The sequence below is a fragment of the Chaetura pelagica genome, unplaced genomic scaffold (genome assembly GCF_000747805.2).
Source record: "Chaetura pelagica isolate M959 unplaced genomic scaffold, ChaPel_1.0 scaffold416, whole genome shotgun sequence".
NCBI lineage: Eukaryota > Metazoa > Chordata > Aves > Apodiformes > Apodidae > Chaetura > Chaetura pelagica.
This window is the reverse complement of record NW_009953579.1, coordinates 1,168,651-1,186,856: the sequence shown is the minus strand read 5'-3', so window position 1 is coordinate 1,186,856 and position 18,206 is coordinate 1,168,651. Positions and strand designations below refer to the sequence as shown.

General features: G+C 34.9%; 1 protein-coding gene across 1 annotated transcript in view; it reads right to left on the bottom strand.

The window, feature by feature from the left end:
- Positions 1-18,206, bottom strand: part of UBR1 (ubiquitin protein ligase E3 component n-recognin 1) — a 52,491-nt gene that overhangs the window by 1,526 nt on the left and 32,759 nt on the right. Inside the window, exons 30-43 of the mRNA XM_009999745.1 lie at positions 15,670-15,763; positions 13,730-13,882; positions 13,210-13,307; positions 12,497-12,590; positions 11,024-11,172; positions 8,979-9,034; positions 8,592-8,688; positions 7,604-7,671; positions 6,478-6,628; positions 5,598-5,685; positions 3,773-3,906; positions 2,520-2,628; positions 782-838; positions 216-293 (exon numbers count right to left, since the gene is read on the bottom strand). Coding sequence (XP_009998047.1) covers positions 216-293; positions 782-838; positions 2,520-2,628; positions 3,773-3,906; positions 5,598-5,685; positions 6,478-6,628; positions 7,604-7,671; positions 8,592-8,688; positions 8,979-9,034; positions 11,024-11,172; positions 12,497-12,590; positions 13,210-13,307; positions 13,730-13,882; positions 15,670-15,763 — 1,426 coding nt within the window. The remainder of the gene's footprint in view (positions 1-215; positions 294-781; positions 839-2,519; positions 2,629-3,772; positions 3,907-5,597; positions 5,686-6,477; positions 6,629-7,603; positions 7,672-8,591; positions 8,689-8,978; positions 9,035-11,023; positions 11,173-12,496; positions 12,591-13,209; positions 13,308-13,729; positions 13,883-15,669; positions 15,764-18,206) is intronic.

The window sequence follows — 18,206 nt, the reverse complement described above, 5'->3', positions numbered from 1 at the left end:
AAAAGTGACTTCACTTAGCAAGCTCGTTTGTTTCATATTTAAGATGAGGATATACTAGTTCCATGTCAGTACATAAGAGTACTGGTCAGCACCTTTGCTTCTGCAAAGTAATTTCTTTACACAGTTTTAACACCAGTTACAGTAACTGTAAAAATACAAAAGTTATTAAAAGTGACAGAACACCCAGGAAGACAACTAAATATGCCATATCTTACCTAAACTGAGAGGCTTGGTTCAAGAGGCAGCTATAGTCTTCAGGAAGCTCTATTAAGCTATTTCTTTTCCTAGGATACCTGGGCAAGTGAAAAAGAACTATTATCATGGAGATAATTATGAGAATAATCAGAAAGAACAGAATGGATAGCTATAAATTCCTGTTTTTTTTTTCCTGCTGTGCTTTCAGCCTTTTCTGCAAACTTTTGCAGTTCTACAGCAGTTCTTCAGTCCTAGAAGCCCAAGTGTGAGGAAGCTCCACATGGGAGCTTCAGCATTTCTATATTCCAACAAGGCTGAATAAATGAAATTTCATATGTAACATACATGTATGAAGACATTCCAGTTAGTTTTTGTTTTTTCCTACAGTAAGCTAGGTAACTTGTCTAACAATGGTCATTCTCAATTCAGTGTCATTGCATGAGAAACAACCATTTAAAGAGAAATGTACTTTTGGTAGTAGAGCAGAAGGAAGAAAATACAAGCGTCCTTATCTTCCCCACAAGACCTCCACTTTTCCACAGTTTTAAGTCAAAACCAGAATAAAAAACAACAGAAGCAAACTAACCTTATTGCAATGCTTTTCCCCTTCAAACAACTTAACACCCCCGGGTCAGAACACCACCTGTTTCAAACAAACATTTGCAGATGACAGTGTTTGATAATAATATACACTTAAGAACACTAAACTAAACTAGTAAGCAAGAAGCAAACACAGAGCACAGATGAAACATTGATAGTTCTAGCTGAAACTTCACATGGAGAAACAGCTATTCTTTAACAATTTCACTTCAGGAAAAAACCTAAAGTTTGTATCCAAGTGAAAAACCTACGTGAAAAACTATTGCTTAAGATTATCATCACACATATGAAAACACAAGAATTAACAGAGTTTAAAAATGCAAACAGCCTTCACACATATTTAAGTTCTCAAAGTGGGCTGTGATACACAGCTCCCTTTGGAATATATCTGCTAAAAGCCACAGTGTAAGAAAATGTCTATTAGGAAAACATTTTATTGCTTTTAGGTAATAACCATCACCCAAAGGTTATTTTACAATGCGTCATTGCATGTTACATGCTTGCTTAGAATGACCAAATGTGTCTACCAAAACATTACATATTGGCAAGTTACTGAACAGAGGAACTGGTGTGTCTACAGTATCTTATTTCTACAAAAAGGAGAAGGAAGAAAGAACTGTAGCAGATGGTCAATCTAGTAAGCTTCATTTAACACATTTCTCAACATTCATCAAATTTAGTCTTCTGAAATAAGATTCCTTAAAAAAACATATGGGATTGTGCATGATGATTTGACAGCTGTTACTAGTACATTAAATATGTAGCCTCCTACATGAAACCTTTGCTTTTGACTGGGAACACTATGATGGATTTGCTAGCTCTGCCTCTAGTGATCATTTTCCAATGTTCACAAGCACCTGTCCTTGGTGTTCTCCTATACACACCATTAAGTCTTTGAGCACACACGTAGGAACATTTAAGACAAATTTATTTAGTTCACTTGTAAAAATGCTATTAATTTATAAGCAATTATATATACTACAAATGCAATTAATTACATTAAAATTGCATATAGGGAATTGTTCAGGTCAGCTCTATGGGCTCTAAGTTGGAGTCAACAGCTCAAAATGTCCCTAAAATGAAGAACTCTAGACAACAAAAGAAAGCTAAAAAAAACCCTGAAAAAACAACCCAGAAGGCTACTGTGAGCCAGAGAATTCTGCCAAGAAACAGGACTAATAATTAATGCAACCAAGTGCTCAATTGGTCACATTAAATACATGAAGACATTCTTCAACACAATATAGCAGGTTTATCCTCAGTTTGGGGGGACAGAAGCATGCCCATTTATTTTAACTTGTGTTTCTGAATGGAGAATTTTATTCACTAATGCTAGATTGCAACCTACATAATACTCAAATTGTACCTTTTAACCATTAAGCTAACTTCAACACTCACCAGTATATTTTGGAAATCCAGAGAAGAACTGGTACAAAGTCTCACCCTGCCAGCTACATGATTTTTCATATTCTCATTTTACAGCTCATGTAATCAGCACTTTTGCTGTAGACAGTCCCTTGAACTATAACTGTTTAACATTTCAATTACCATCAAACATAGATTTGTTTGTGATGTGCTTCGAGAGATTCACTGTTACTGAGCACACCAAATGTGTAGAACTCTAGAACAAAATTGAGCTCAATCATTTGTTAACAAATTTGAACCAAAATTCCGATAGGGCCTTTGTAACAGAAAAGCATGGCCTGTCCAGTCCCAATTAGTACCTTTGAAGCAGTGGGTTTACTGTGTCCCAGTATTCGTGGAAGAGCATGAACAAATTGGTAGGTAGAGAGAGGTAAGTACAAAGTGCCTTGAATTGCTCTTCTTCAGAAACTGCAAAACAAAGAAAACATGGGCAATTGTCAAAAGTTTCAGCAATCCTAAATAATTCACATGAAACTAGAAATCTCCTGATCCCTTTTCCACTGGGTATTATGTATCTTACTGCATTTGCCTAGCTCCTAGTTAGTACAATTGGATGTAATTCCATTGACTTAGAATTTGCATTTGCATTGCTTTAGGTTAAACAAATTTGATGTAAGAAATTTTTAAGTAATGCATGATTTACTGTACTAACAGAATTCCTTGCTTAAATTCCATGTCACTGCATACTACATAATATACTATAGTACAGCAGATTTCTGTACTCATCACATTTTAGCTTTGCTTTATCCCTTTGGCCTGCAATGATATTCAATATTGCTATTGTCAAGTCAGTGCTACCACATTTCATAAAGTTGGTCTAATGGAACAGTTTGCTGGGTGGTCATTTAATGGCTCTGCTACAGAAAATGGCATTACTGATTCACCAGGAAGTCCCAAAGTTCCAGACTTTATAGTAAAGGCATATCCCAAACTGTAGAGAATGACTTGTATATGCTAATCAACTTCAAACTTTGTTTACAGTCTTTACAAATAAATTTAAGATATCGTATTTTGTCTCAGTTGTTCATAGCAAAATATTTGGGGGGGGGGCTTTAGTATCTGTAGTGCATTAGGATCTTAAAGGAAGATGTTAAAGTTCTATAATATGCTTTATTTTTACTTGGCTCTCTAGAAGACATGGGAATGTCTTTAGCATTTACCAACATTAGCAATTGCACAAAACAGTTTTATTTTGTGTTGTTTGTTTTTTTTAAATATACTCCAAACTATTTCTCAGGTAATGTAATATAAGCCCCTAGAATTATCTTTAAATCACAGAATCTCTGTATCCACAATTACTTACCTTCAATACATCATTAATTCACATTTTTGCACATATTCAGAAGTCACTTCTTTCCATGCAAACAAGCCAAGGTGACTCAGCTTCTCATGCTTGCCCCTTCCAATACAAATTAGTATTTCCTTTTCTTTCCAAGTCTTACTTTAACGTATTAACTCTTGCTACGCTACTGCAAACATTTAAGAATTCCATTCTTCCAAGAAAACAGTAAACAAGGTCAATATACAGATAAATTTGCTTTCTTACACTTACCTTGTAGCAGTTCCTCAGGTGGAGAAACTCCCAGCAGATAATGAAAAAATAAAGCAGCACAACGGAGGTAAGGCATAATGCCTTTTTTAACACAATCCCACACCAGCTGGCCTGGAATATCCTGACTAAAGCAACTGTAATACACAAATGAGAAATAGCTGCAGTAGTTCACAGCACAAATCCTTCTAGCACTTTCACATTTTGGTTAACACTGGTAGAATGGCAGCTGTGTAGAAGCAACAGCTATGTACTTCAAATTCTGTGAGACAGTCACTAGCATCAACTCTCAGCCTCCCCTTTGCCTAAGACATAAGTATGGAGTTTATGCAGAACACTTACATTGAGCATTCAGATTATCTCCCCTTATATTCTTGATTATTATAAAAAATACATACCTAGAGATGAAGAGCTATGTATTGGCTAACTCTAGATAATCTCATTCAAAGTGTGCAATACAGCATCACACGCAGAGCAATTGATTCTTACACTGGTTTCTTTTTATTATCAAAAGCCAGCAATTTTTTTGAAATGGGGATAATGTTTCATCCAGTTGGCGTTTTGAATGCAATTGAAATAAAGAAACAAACACACATACATAAATACTCTTCCAAGAACAACAAGACTAACAGAATTAAAAAATTAATATATCATACTTCATTCTGTCAAACAGTAACACTGAGATTGTTTAAACTAAAGCTATACGAATCTCATTTTTAGCAAAAAATGAGGTGATACTCATCTCAGTAGTTTTTCTTTTAGTTTGTGTCATATGAACACTGAGATTACATTTCACAGAAAATCCACCTCACACAGAGTGTCTTTGTTTTCTAAAAATTTTAAACTTTGTAAAATTCACATTTATGTAAATAGGATGTTCACACAAATGTTGACTAGGACCTACTGAGGAACAATCTGTAAAGCTGTTACTATAACATTGTGTATCATTGTAAAATTACCATGCAGATTGTGCTGCTTAAGCACAGATAGGTCAGAGTTAAAAGACAACAATGCATACACAGAAACTAAACCAATAAAAGTTTCAGAGCTGTGCTGACTAACTTTGGTGTTTAATTCTGTACCTAGGCATCTCAGTATAGTGACCTGATTTTCCAAAATGCACAGCACCTACGATTTGAAGTTCATGCCTCAGAAAAATTATTTCTATTATTTAAATACCAAATGTTGAATATTTAAAAATTTAGACTTTTAGACCACTGGGTAGCATTTTCAGTCCTTGAGAAACATATTTTTGCAACTAGCCTCAGAGAAGGTAAATCAATGCAGAATTTGTAGAGGGTGTATCCATATTTTTTAGTTTATTTCACACAGATGATGAAGTAATGAAGATCTGTAGCTATACCTATCAAAAAATTCTGAAAAGATAGGCACTGCTGTTCAATCAAATAAGCAACTGTGATTAGTTTTACACTTTTCCTTCTTTTCTAGTAGAGCCATTTACTTCTTTCTGGCTTCCATCTATAATTGACATATCTCAAAAAAACAATCAAGGCAACAAAAAAAATAACTGCTATAGGTAGTGGTGCTCCAGAATGGATATAGGTATTTTTCATCCTTAGACTAAGAATTTACTGTTGACCAAAAAAGTAGGTATTTTAATTAAAAGTGCTCCTTTCACCAGTTTCCTTTTTTTTTTTTTTTTTTTTCCGGTGTTCAGGAGTATGGGAAGAAAGCACAAGGCATTGTGCTAACTCTCCATACAAAATGGATTATTTTTTTCTCCTGTTTTCTGTGGAGTTCAGGTAAATCTCTCTGGATTGTCATCTTTCTAGGAAAAACGCAATGCTATAGCAGAACTGCTACTCACCCACTGGTGTACTGGCAAATCTCTCTACAGAAAGACTGTGCAGACCGTGCCTCCTCACTGTTGTCAGGTGATTGAGCAGAACGGGATTCTGCACACAAAAATAGGAATCCCACTGTAAATGCACTTCATACGTGATACAATTACCTTTTTCTGCAAGTACTTTTTTTTTTTTCCATTACAGAAATACTTCCACTTCTGCTTTTAACCTAGCAAACGTTGTCCTAAAACTGCATACTGTAAAGAAAAATCAGGATTAGTGCCTCATTGTTCATCCTTACATAAAAACTGCTTTCTTCCCTTGAACTTATGAAGCTAATGTCCTACACAGATTAAGATACTGGAACTTTTTTTTTTTTTTCATCCCCATCATGCTGAAGAAATAGTTGCTAGGAACCCTGTAAGTCACTGGCAGTTTTTAACAGTAGTATGAAATAAAGAGAAAAGTTAAATACTCTCCTATCAGGAAGATTTCATATTTCAGCTCTGGGCATTTACTAGGCTGAAGGGTAAAGAAAAATTCATTTCCCAAGTCCCTTCTGTCACTGTACAGCTCAGAGTGCTGCTTCTGGGCATAGCTTTGCTTCTCTTACATAGAGTGAAGAAGGGGAAGTTACCATTCTGGAACAACTGACTGGAGTAAGTACTGATTTATCAATAACTATCTTGGTTTCTTAGGCTAAATACACAAACATGATATAATAAAACGCTTTGAAAACCATGCAGCGCTACTTACTCTGTTACCATAAAATGGTTACTACTACCTAGCACTGTCATTTATTATGAGGAAGTTTACACTTGGAAGACACTAACATTGTCCATCCACTATTTTTATGAAATGGTATAAAAATGCCAGAATAATCCAACCCACTTACACTCCTACCTGTTGCTGAAGAGACAACGATTTGTGTTATGTGTGCCAGTGTTGTCAGATGGAAGAGGTAGAGGTGGTTATAGGCTGAACTAATTGATGAAGGCTGCAAGTCTACAGCATCCTCCCAGTACAAAGATGGAAAGGATAACACAACTCCCACCTAGAGTGAAAGGGAAGGAGAAAATATTAAAGTAACAGAAATTTGGTAATAGTTACGCAGATGAAATAATTTATACATCCCACCTAGAGTGAAAGGGAAGGAGAAAATAAAGTAACAGAAATTTGGTAATAGTTACACAGATGAAATAATTTATACTCTCACTACACATTTATATTTCATTTCTGTAGTCAGTTTAAATATATTCATTTATCTAGATATCTTTAATTCACAAAGTGTAGCAAAAAGTCCTTGGAAAATGTTTATCATTTGTGCCCCTCTAGCATGCAGGAAACTCAGACACAGTTTCATTGTGATTGTCAGTTTAGAAGTACACCAAGAAAGCCTGTAAAATTTCTAGAAAGCTTTATTTCTGGATTTTGGCATAAGATAAAACACATTGAAAAAACTGAGAAGCAAGACCAAAGATTAGCTAAAAAAGCAACAAGAGTAAAACAGGCTTTATTTGGATGAGCTTGTTTGTTTGGGTTTTTTGTTGTGTGCTTTTGTGATTGTGTTTTGGGGTTTTTTTATCAGTAAAACAAACAATAATACAGATTTGTATTAAGAATAGACAGAAGAGGCTAAGAAGAGCAAAGAAGGTAATGAGAGTGAATGTAAAGGATCAGATGGTAGGAGAGGCCTATTGAGACCGAGAACATGAGGGAAACAAGATGAGTGGGTGCACCTCAGGTTTTTTTGAGGCTTGATACCAATAGAGGTGGTAAAAAGATGGAGATTACCAGCATGAAATTTAAAATGAGTGATACAACAAATACTTGAAAGGTAGAACAGCAGAACTAAAAGAAAACACTTGTACACAGCAGCCATGTGTAATCATTTGCTTATAGGCAGTGCTTGTGTATAATCACTTGACTCATGCATGTGAATAGATAATGCAGGACTGCACAGGGTGAAGTTCACAAAAATTCATGCTCGTAAAAGTATTCAGATAAAGAATAAAATGAACCTACTTACCAAAACGTGGAACATATCTACTTCTAAGAGGGATGGAGTGTCCTCCACTTTAAAGTTTGGTAGAAGAACTACAAAATAAAGATATAATCAATTATGCATTTTATACATATTTTCTTCTTTTGGACTGAACTGCAATATCAGAATCAGCTTTTAGAGCCTCTATCATCTCTGTGTTTTCATCAAAAAATGTCCAAGCCTCAGAACTCAGGAAGCATCTATCTAATTAACTGCTTGCCACTTATTTAATTGATCATGCATGTGTTTAGCCATTCCCACATACTAAACAGCTCACTATATTAATGGCTATCTTAAAAATTCTGAGATAAAAATCTTTAATTTATTTCTCCAAATCTAATAAAGAACACAGAGTTAAGAGTGAAGTTCACAAATGTACTTGGGCACTGCAACACTAGCACAATACAAAAGCATGTACCACACATAAGAATCCTACTGAATAGATGGCAAATCAAAGAGTGGGATTCACAAAGGCCACCACTCTAACCTAATTAGTAAGAAATATGGAGGATAGCTATGTGTCTCAAACTTGCTCTCCCTGAGCCCAAATACCTCAAACTAGGTTGCAAGCAGACTTTTGAAAGTACTAGAAAGCTGAAGTCTCACTATTAAGAGAGGAATACCTGCTTTGTGGCTTAATCCACTTGTTTAGCACAGAATCTGAGTAATTTTGAACAGTGCCAGAAATGGATTGTTAACTGTCTGTAGATATTTCAGATCTGGTGATTTCCAGGACTAGGTAATCTGGGATAGAGGATGTTTTGGGGACTCGAGTGATACAGAGGAGGGCTAACAGAATTATTGATTATTTAAGCTGAAGCAATACTCAGGATTTCAGGCAATGTTAGAGAAGATCAAATTAGCATTGTTGTCAGTAGTTTAACCTTAGCTTCTATGCTGTATTAATGTATGTATCAATTTGCAATACAAACTTCTGCAACATGAAAGCTAGTGAAGAAAAGGAATACAATACCTCCTAGAAGACGAATCAGATGTTTCTGAATCAAGACCTGTGGTGATGTTGTTCTCTGAGCAGCTGCAAACTGTACTAATGCTTTAAGGCCACTGTGCTAGAGAGCAAGAGATAATGGTTGGACAGGAAAAAAAGGAAGATACAATAGTGAAATAAAGCTGTAAAAGATATACCTACTTCAACAGAGAAAACACGTAAGTGAATTTAATATGTACTTTCATTTGTAAATGCAAACATTACACTTCCAAAGTGCTCTTATTGTAATCAATCTAAATGTTTTGAAAGCTATCCCTCAGTAGAGAACAGTAAGTTTCTTATAAATGCGTATTAGAAATATATATATAAATATAAACAATTTGTTTAAATGCACATCTTACTTGCCCATACCTGTCTATTTTGCAGAGATCCAAATAAAGGTTTGTCCTCTGTTTCCAAGAGGTTTTCTTAAAATTAAGCACAGAAAAAAATAAATTTGCTTTGTTCTGCAGGAACTAACATAACATTTCTGTTAGAATACACTTAGGCGAAGATTAATTTTTTTTTTTTAGTATATGTACTCCATTTTCAAGCTCAACTTTATTCTGATAAGAGAATTCTCTTGAAATATCTTCCTTAAATGGTACTGAATCTTTCCCAGATTCTTTCCTACAAGTCTTTTAAAAACTTAGTTTTCAGATCTTGCTAACTAGGAATTTAAAGGAGCACTCTTTCACATAAACGGAGAGAAGACATTCTACGGCTTTAGTTGTATTTTAGTTACCCTTATACAAGGCTAAAAAACATCACTGTGTGTTTACAGGGATCCTATGCATCCTTCTTACCCTCAGATTTGCACTACTGCATTTGACTGTAGTTGAACAAAAATATTTTGACAACAAAATTCCCAAGCTGGAATACAATTCAGCTTTCCTCCCTGAGTGCCTTGGTTCTGAAGGGATAACAAAAAGACAATAAGCCAATATAAACAAGAAACCAAATTAACTCAATTGGGTAAAAAGGTACCAATTCGAATGCTTTTGTGCTTTAGTCACTTTTCAGAGATGGCTCAGTATGCTTCAAGATACTGGATTTTTTTTTGTTTTCAATGGGAGTTTTTAGTTGGGAGGTTCTTAGTGGTTCATTTTGGTTTTGTTTTTTATAAACCATCTCTAACAAAAAATGAAAGTTTTTTAACTCAGCACTTCCATACATGTTTCACACACAGCATGTGGAGTTGCTGAGGAAAATGGGAAAAATCAGATTTGTATTTTTAAGTGTCTGGCTTTAGGCAATAAAAGCCTGCTCTATTTGTAAACAAAAAAATGAATCCAAGGAAATGATGTGGCCTAGGATAGGTCAAACAGTCACAGTGGTCTCTCTGGTTTTATAGTCTTGGCCTGGTAAGGCATCTGAATTTTCTATTTCTGACATATGCTTTTGATATCACATCTGTGGTAACAGTTACTGCATTTATACACTTGCTGGGAAACTCATCCCTGACAGTCACCGAAGTCTTCTTTTAGATACCAAATGAAAATGATCTGCAAAGCACTACGTGTATTACTGTTAAGTGAGCTGGGTGGCTTCCAACCCTCTCCCAAACCATTTGAAAACTCCAACGATAAAAAGATGGAATCAGTTTTTGCTACTATTCCTGCCTTATCGGAATATTCTCATTTCCCCAAAAAAACTTTTGAACTCTTGGTAGTCCATTTGGGTCAAGTCCACTAGAGATGTAAGGTAGACTACTTCCCTGCCTGGAAGCTGCTACAGATTAATCTACAGCTTCATGTTTATTAGGCCAAACTTCTTTGTGTATGTAGCACAGAAATGAAATGAGATTGACTGCTAAACAGGTACATTATCCCCCAAAATGCAATCATTTTTATAGTAATTATTTTGCCTTCAAAAACAGTCATGCCAGAGAATGTTTAGGGCTTGTTTTGGAATTTTGTCCTGCCAGGTACCTGCTTAATAATTTCAAAATGCAAAAAGACCATTATTTCTTCTACAAATTCCATGAGAATTCTTTAAAAATAAAGACAAAAAATAAATAGGACTATTTCACAGTCATTAGATATTTAGCTGTGACCTTGCAGGTCAATAATGTTTGACAGCCTGAATATATTTATTGAACACGCTTAACACTACAATTACTAATGTGGAACATGAGCACTCCCTGCTCTCTCAGATTTAACTCAATGTTGGCATTCCATACCTTATCTTATAAAGTACCATCTAAGAGAAACATCCTATTTATAATGTATTACAGCTTATCATTCTATTACTATATATGTAAGTACATATAATATACATTGTTATACAGTTACATTTTACTCTTATTTATGTAGAATTATTGTTATCATTATTTATAATCAGATTGTATAGAATTATAAATTCAAAATACAAGATTTTCAGGTCCTGAGAAGGAATAAAACTAAACTGTGCCTTACCTATACACTGGATGGTAAAAGCACATGTGCTCCAGGTCATCACAGGAATCCGGTTATCAGCTTCATTTGGAGCAACTTTCAGCCCAACTCTATAAACAGTGGTGGCAAAGAGAATAAGCATCTCCTTGATACTGCTTGAGTATTTGGCTCTGCAAAAGAAAGCCAAGACAAATTCAATTTGAATTATCAATAGTGCTTATTACTTACCAGTCAATTAATCACTAACAACGTCTAAGTGAAAGAATTATTGAATACAAAGGCCCTTTGCTTGCACAGAGGAGAAAAACATTACTAGTTTCCAGTGGTAAATAGCCACCTTGACATAACAGGCTCAACAAATGAAGATATTAAGAGCTGCCAGGCTGGAAGCAGGCTTTTCTGCATACTGTAAGATGCATTCAAGGAATGCAAACATTTAAATAAAAGTAGAAAAACAACAATAAAAAACCCCCAAATGCAAGTAATCAAGTGTAATTATAAGTGCTGAAATGAAAATACATCTCATACATGGGATATATGCCTCATGTAGCACCAAAAATAGAAAGGCATTTCAAATGTGTTTTAAACCACTTTTTTTAGCATTTAATCTCTTTTAACTGACATTGGGTTAGTTTATGTAAAAGCAGTGATACACAGAACAGTGCTCAAGCAAAATCACGTACAATTTTAATGGCTTGTGGTTTTCTCCAAGTCATACACAGAACTTTGTAACAGAAATAAGGCATTCAGATTAATTCTCCAAATCTCTGCAGCCAAAACAATCCTACCACAAAAGCTTGAGATCTAAGACAGGCTCATACTTAAATGTCACATTAAGTGCAAACTACAGAATCTTTCCCATGGAAATCAGTCATCAAGGAAGCGTTTGATGCAATTTTCTGACAACATTTTCACAGATAGGTGAAAGTACTTTGTGTAACTATGTTACTCAGTAGAGTTCTTATAGTATGATCTAAGAAGAAGACAGACAGCTGAATATACTTGAAAAGTATCTATCCATTCATTCTGTTTTAGTGTGAGACAGCTTTTGGCGACTAGAATAGGAACAGACAACACCCTATTCCTTTGAGTAACCTGTATTACATTATTGCATCCAAAACCAAGTGATATCTATCCTGAAACAGACATACAGCAGGAAATTAAGACAGACATTAAATAACTTGCCTAGAGGCACAGGAAGTGAGCCACATCACTCAATTTATGGATTAGAAAATTCCATAAGATTCCTGGATTTGTACTAAGAACATAAGAAATACCAGACTGCATTTGACCAAGATCTGATCTGCAGTGAATGCTTAAGGGAAAGTTTAAGCTTAAAGTCCATATTCAGAGCAAAGAAATCATATACCTGTCCTTCAGTACAAATCCTGAAGTCTACCTAGTGTAGAATTTTAGGAAGGAAGTGTAGAATTTTTAGGAAAGAATTTTAGGAAGAATTAACATCACACAGAGAGCACTTCCAGTAAGACTTACAGGGACTGAACGCCGAAACTAAGGATGGAATGGAATTCCAAAGCAGAGTTCCCCATCCCCTTGTCAGCAAGAGCTGCAATGCTTTGTTTCTCTCCTTAAAAAAAAATTAAAATAATCCACATTAAAACCCAAACATTGCTACAGTTTTCACAGCAGCCTAACAGAAGACTTCTTTTTATTTTTAAACTGGTTTGGAAGTAACCCACCAGGATTGTCTTCTAAACCTCCTCCTTAAGCAACACTTTATTCCCAGAAATATAAGGATTAAAAGTAGTGCTTTGCTGGTGAGGAAAAAGAACTCTCCTGCATTATAAAAGTGCAAGGAATACACTGATTCCGTGTACCTTCTGTTTTCTAAGTTCTTATACATGTTCTTTTTGGCCCTTTAAATTTATTTATTCTCTTTTTTACTACATCACAGTTGATACACAAGTTAAATTAATGCTGAATGTTGGTTGGTGGCTGTCCTCTCCAAGTGTACATAATTTTCTTCTGCAGGGAAGACAAAAAGAATTTAACAGAAACCAGGAAACTGGTGAGGGGATCATGAAATCAAGACAGCAGCTCAGAAAGGGCTGTGACTTTATCCTCAGTTTTATTTGGTACTGTCCTGACTTGCAGCAAAATGTATTCTTGACGTTTTTTTTGTTTTATTACTTAAACATGTACTGGCACATTAGATATCCCACAGAATAGTTCAAAAGGTAACAAACCTTTAGCATTTTTCACACTGTAGCCTGATATCCTGACTATGACAATCTCCAGCCACCTCGCCAGGGACAGAATTTGAGCAACTGCCTCTGCATCCTCACTGAAAACAGAAAGAGAAAGCAGGTTTTACTTTGACACTGGACAGATCTCCTTACCTTTATAAGCAGATGATACATTTAGATCAAAACACATTCACTCTGTAGCTTTGCTGGCTTTGTCTATTTTGAGCAAACAGTCAAAAATGAAGTGTTAGCCTAAATACTGCATCTAGGTACTTTCTCATTTGGTATCAGCTCCAAAACATATCTAATGAAAAATACTTTTTTTAAAAAAAAAACAAAACAATTGACTGTCAAAAGCAGTATGTTCGCCTGGAAAGTCAGTAAGAAGACATGCAGTCTTTTATAAAGGTTAGGAAGGTCAGCCCAAGTTTTCCATCCAAAAAATATGATCGGCCATTCAGGCCCAAAGTAATTTATTTTTTTCCCCAAAAATTCCCCCCTAAACAATCTGGTAATTCACCTGTTTATTTTTTGTGCCTGCAGTGGAACAATAGGAATCACAGTATTGCAAAGAGATTTGCAAAGTGGACAAAGATATTCTCCATTCTCCAAGTCAAATATCTGTTCAACATGCAGACGTTGTCGGAAGTTCAGCTGCATTGCTTCAAAGTACCTATGACATTGAAAAGGAAATCACTAGAAAGTGGAATGGCTCAAATGTGATATGAAAACAAATGTCCACGTAATAGAAAGCGTTATAATCTAACAAATACATTTCCAAGTCAACAAGTTTTTTCCTTTGATTTATAACTTTCACATGCTTGGATGTGAAAATAAAACCTTTCAGCACATAAACTCACACAAAAATTATGGCAACTTTTCATTGCTCTTAAGATCCTTTTAGATTTCATTAACATTTTTACAGACAAGCAATTCGATTTACTACTCTTCTCTCACAACATCTTCAACACAATGAAATGCTGTATATAATATCTCTAATATGCAACTCATTACTGTAAGTTTGAAACAGGGATTGTACATATTTTTATTTATTCTTTAGAAAAAACTATTGCTAACATTTAATGAATGAATAACCAGCTATTCATGGCAATGACTGAGCCTCCTGTCTGGTCAATGAAACTGTATCCTACTTTTAACACAAAGAGGATAACAGATTACAATATGGCACTTGAACTCAACATTTTGAACTCAAAAGCAAACTGAAATAACTATGATCTTTGTACAGGTTTAATTACAATTTTGCCCCCACACTGGATGAAATAAGCCTTTGAATTTCATTAATATCTTAATGGTAATATTAGGAACAAAAAAATCCAACACCCAGATCTTCTTGCCTGGATAGAAGCAACTAACTCCAGTACTTATGTTCAGACTGGGTACATGGGACCTAAAAGACAGATAGGAAATATCTAACTCCCGCACTAGGGTAATCAGCTTTGGGTTTGTTGTGTTGGGTTTTTTTGCTTTCAATTATACATCTTAAGGGAAAACATAAAATCCCATTTGTATAGTAAGAAAGCATGTGGGAGAGTGCATCTGCAGAAGTTCTGCCAATTACAGAATATTTAGGAAAGGATCCTGTTACAATTAAAAACATACATGTATTTTCCCACATACAAACAACCATGTTTTTGCAAGCAACTCCTCCTCCTCACACATGGGAACTACAAAGATATTTCATTCATTTGAACCTGTACTGGTTTAGAGAATCTTTTGCAACATTTTTAGGCTGCACAGATACTCCAGAAAGGTGTGGCAGGTATCATTTGGAGGAATATTAGGAAGTTAGGATGTCTGTTACAAAATAAGTAAAAGGCTATATTGAAACTTTCTGTGCCGTCCTGTATGAGAAGAGCCTTTTGTCTATTTTAATTCCATTTACCCATACAGCAAGTCATCTTTTCTTAAAAGGAGCAAGAGAACTGAGCTCCAGTGTTGCACCACTTAGATCTATGCAGATGTAGATCGATCTACCAAGAGCAGATGTGCTGTACTCAAGGAACATACTTCTGTATAATTTTAAGTGTGTGCACCTTACTGGAATAAGTCATCCTTTTAAGTCCTGACCTGGTGGTGACAGACTTTCAAAGAGGACACTCACCTGGAAGATTCCTACTGGTCCTCATTGGATCGCTCAAATTAAACCTACTAGATACAGTTTCTTACTCTTGATGAATTTTACCCCATTGGTTTTATTTGCATAAATTAGTAACCCCTTATAGATTCCTCTTTAGGTCACAGAAGGCACTAAAAACTTTTGATTAATATTTTCATCAGGTCAAAACTTCTTGTGCCATATTTCATAATTAGACAAGTAGAAATAGTTTTGACTCCTTAAATATCCACTTAGTGTACTGTGTTTTCAGTGTGCACTGACATGTTTTGGAAAACAGATTAAAAAAACCACAACATTAAAGGGCTGCAAAGGCTCATCCTTACTTCTGCCAGCAGGCTGCATGCATCACATGACCACAGCTTCCTGTGTGGGTCCCACAGGGTAAGTCAGGGTGCATGAAGAGAGGATCTAGTGTATCTAGAAAGACACAGCAGAAGGAAATCACTGAACAAAAACGTAACTTCCCATGGGTATGAACAGAAATGAACAATGACACACACAGCTTTCAGATGATATATTCCAACAGTTTGTACAGTCACATTAAAATCCCATTTGATTAGTTCATCCAATAATTCAGCAAAGAAATCACAAGACAGAGCCCACTGAAATTAACAAAGGCAATAAATTGGTTTAAAAACTAAAGAAAAAAAAAAGGGTCCTTCCCTATTGTAACAGCTCTGTTATTGGATTCAGTATCACTGAAATTTTAATATATTTGTTAATGTATTTTTAAATGAAATAAAATTAAATTCCTAAAGGACAAGGAAAACTAAGCATTTCTCCAACTACTGTTATTTTCAAAACACTGCCATGAATAGCACTCTGAATAACAAACTCAAGTCTATCTTTTACTAATCTTGCCTAATTCTTAAAGCAAACATGATGAGAATGTAAATGGTGTCTTTGTGCTGCACATGCACTCAAAGTGGGAATCCATTTTCCCCCTAAAGACATACAATTAATACCCAACAGCAGTTCTCCAAACCTCATCTGGTGGACTGTTCGTGATTTTGAACAGCTGAAGCTGTTCTAAATCAAATGGAGACTAAAACAAGAAAGTGAGTATTGGTAGAACACTGACTTGCCACTATCTGCACTTCTGCTGAGGGAACAAACATTTTTCCACTTACTTAGGTCTGCAAAGAAAAGAAGTTCTTAGAGGCCTACTTCTAACTCATGAGCTGCAGAGGATCAAGCAGTAACAAGTAAGTGCTACAAAGAATATCCAGAAATGGCTTTAGGAACAGGAGCTTGATTATGTCCTTTTCCAACTATTTCAACAGCTCAACATGTCACTGCAGAAAAGCTTTCAAGTGTATCTGGTAACAAGAGCACAGGATTTAATTTGTACTTCAGAGTAATACAGAAGAAAGGGAGGGAAAAAAGAAGGACACAAGGAGTACATGACCTGGATAAAAATTCTATAGAGCTGGTTCAAAATTGCCATTATTGGTAGTTCTCTTTTAAAAATAAAAATAGATCAAACAGGATTCTGTAGAAGTCTGTCCTGAGTCTAGGGCTACTCGGTATTTGCTAATGACCCAGAGGAGGAAACACAAAACAACCTACTAAACAAAACAACTTGCTAAAGCATGATAGAGAATAGGGCAATACCCTAGAGAAATAAGAAACAATGCTGAACTTTCCTTTGTTTTAGAATTCTATCTGACAGCATTTAACAGTATACTTCTAAACTAAGGCAGGAATAATGAACTGCACAAACACAGAATTTAAAGCTATCTGATAGGCAGTAATGTAACTAAAAAAATAGGACATAAGGTTCTATTTGCTTTATGAACTGACCACAAATTAACAATATCCTGTTATAAAATAGAAAAAAAAGCATATCTGAAAGCAACCAGGAATTTAAAGTACAAGTTGTAACATCCTTGCCATGCAAAGGTAATAAACCAGAAAACATCCTGAGAGCAGAAACAGACATTCAATTTTATTGTCTTTTAGCACTGTATCCCTATTCCTTATATGTTTATTAGCTTGACTAAGCAGGATTTGAAAAAATTACTAACTGAGCTTTATAATAAAATATGGGCAGATACATAGAAAATGCATATTTGTTAATACAAACTTAACAGGTAACAGCTATTTAAGATTTTATCTGTCTTAAAAAAAATCTAATTCACTGTACAGGGAAAAAATTGTCACTTTTAACTTTTAATTATTGTTTAATATTCTAGACTGCCTGAATCAAACTAGTAATTTCATGATGCGTATACACACCTTGAGGTGATTTCACCTAAACAATATTTGTCTAGGTTGTGTATCAAGCAGGACAGAGCCAAACATTCTAATAAACACAAGAATAAATTAGTGTACCTTTTCCAAAACTAGTTATCCTGGTCAAAGAATAAGAGTGTCTTATTAAGTTCCTTTCTTGATAATTTTTTTTATTTATTTATTTCTTACTGCTTTATTGTCTGTATTTTTAAATTTTGTTTTATAAACTAATAACTATCATGTAACATACTTCTTGGCATCCAGGCTGAATGGAATACTCATATTTTTAGTACTTTCATTTTGTTTCTAGTTGTTTGGAGTTGATTGGGATTTTTTTTAGAAAAATACTTGTTTGACCTTCTTAGCCTTCTGAGATTTAAACTACCTTCTATGCATTTTAAGAAATAATTAAAGATTATACTGAAGAAAACAGTCCTGATGGTACTGCCAAGGTGAATAAACTGAAGTTATTTTGACATTGTTTCAACTTTTTTTTATCGTATTCTGGACTGTATTTCTCTCTTTTTAAAATTAACAGCCATCAAGCATCTGATCTTGAATTATTCTTAATTTTCTTTTTCAAAAAGAGAGCAAAAATATCAGTGAATATATAAGTTTTCTCTTT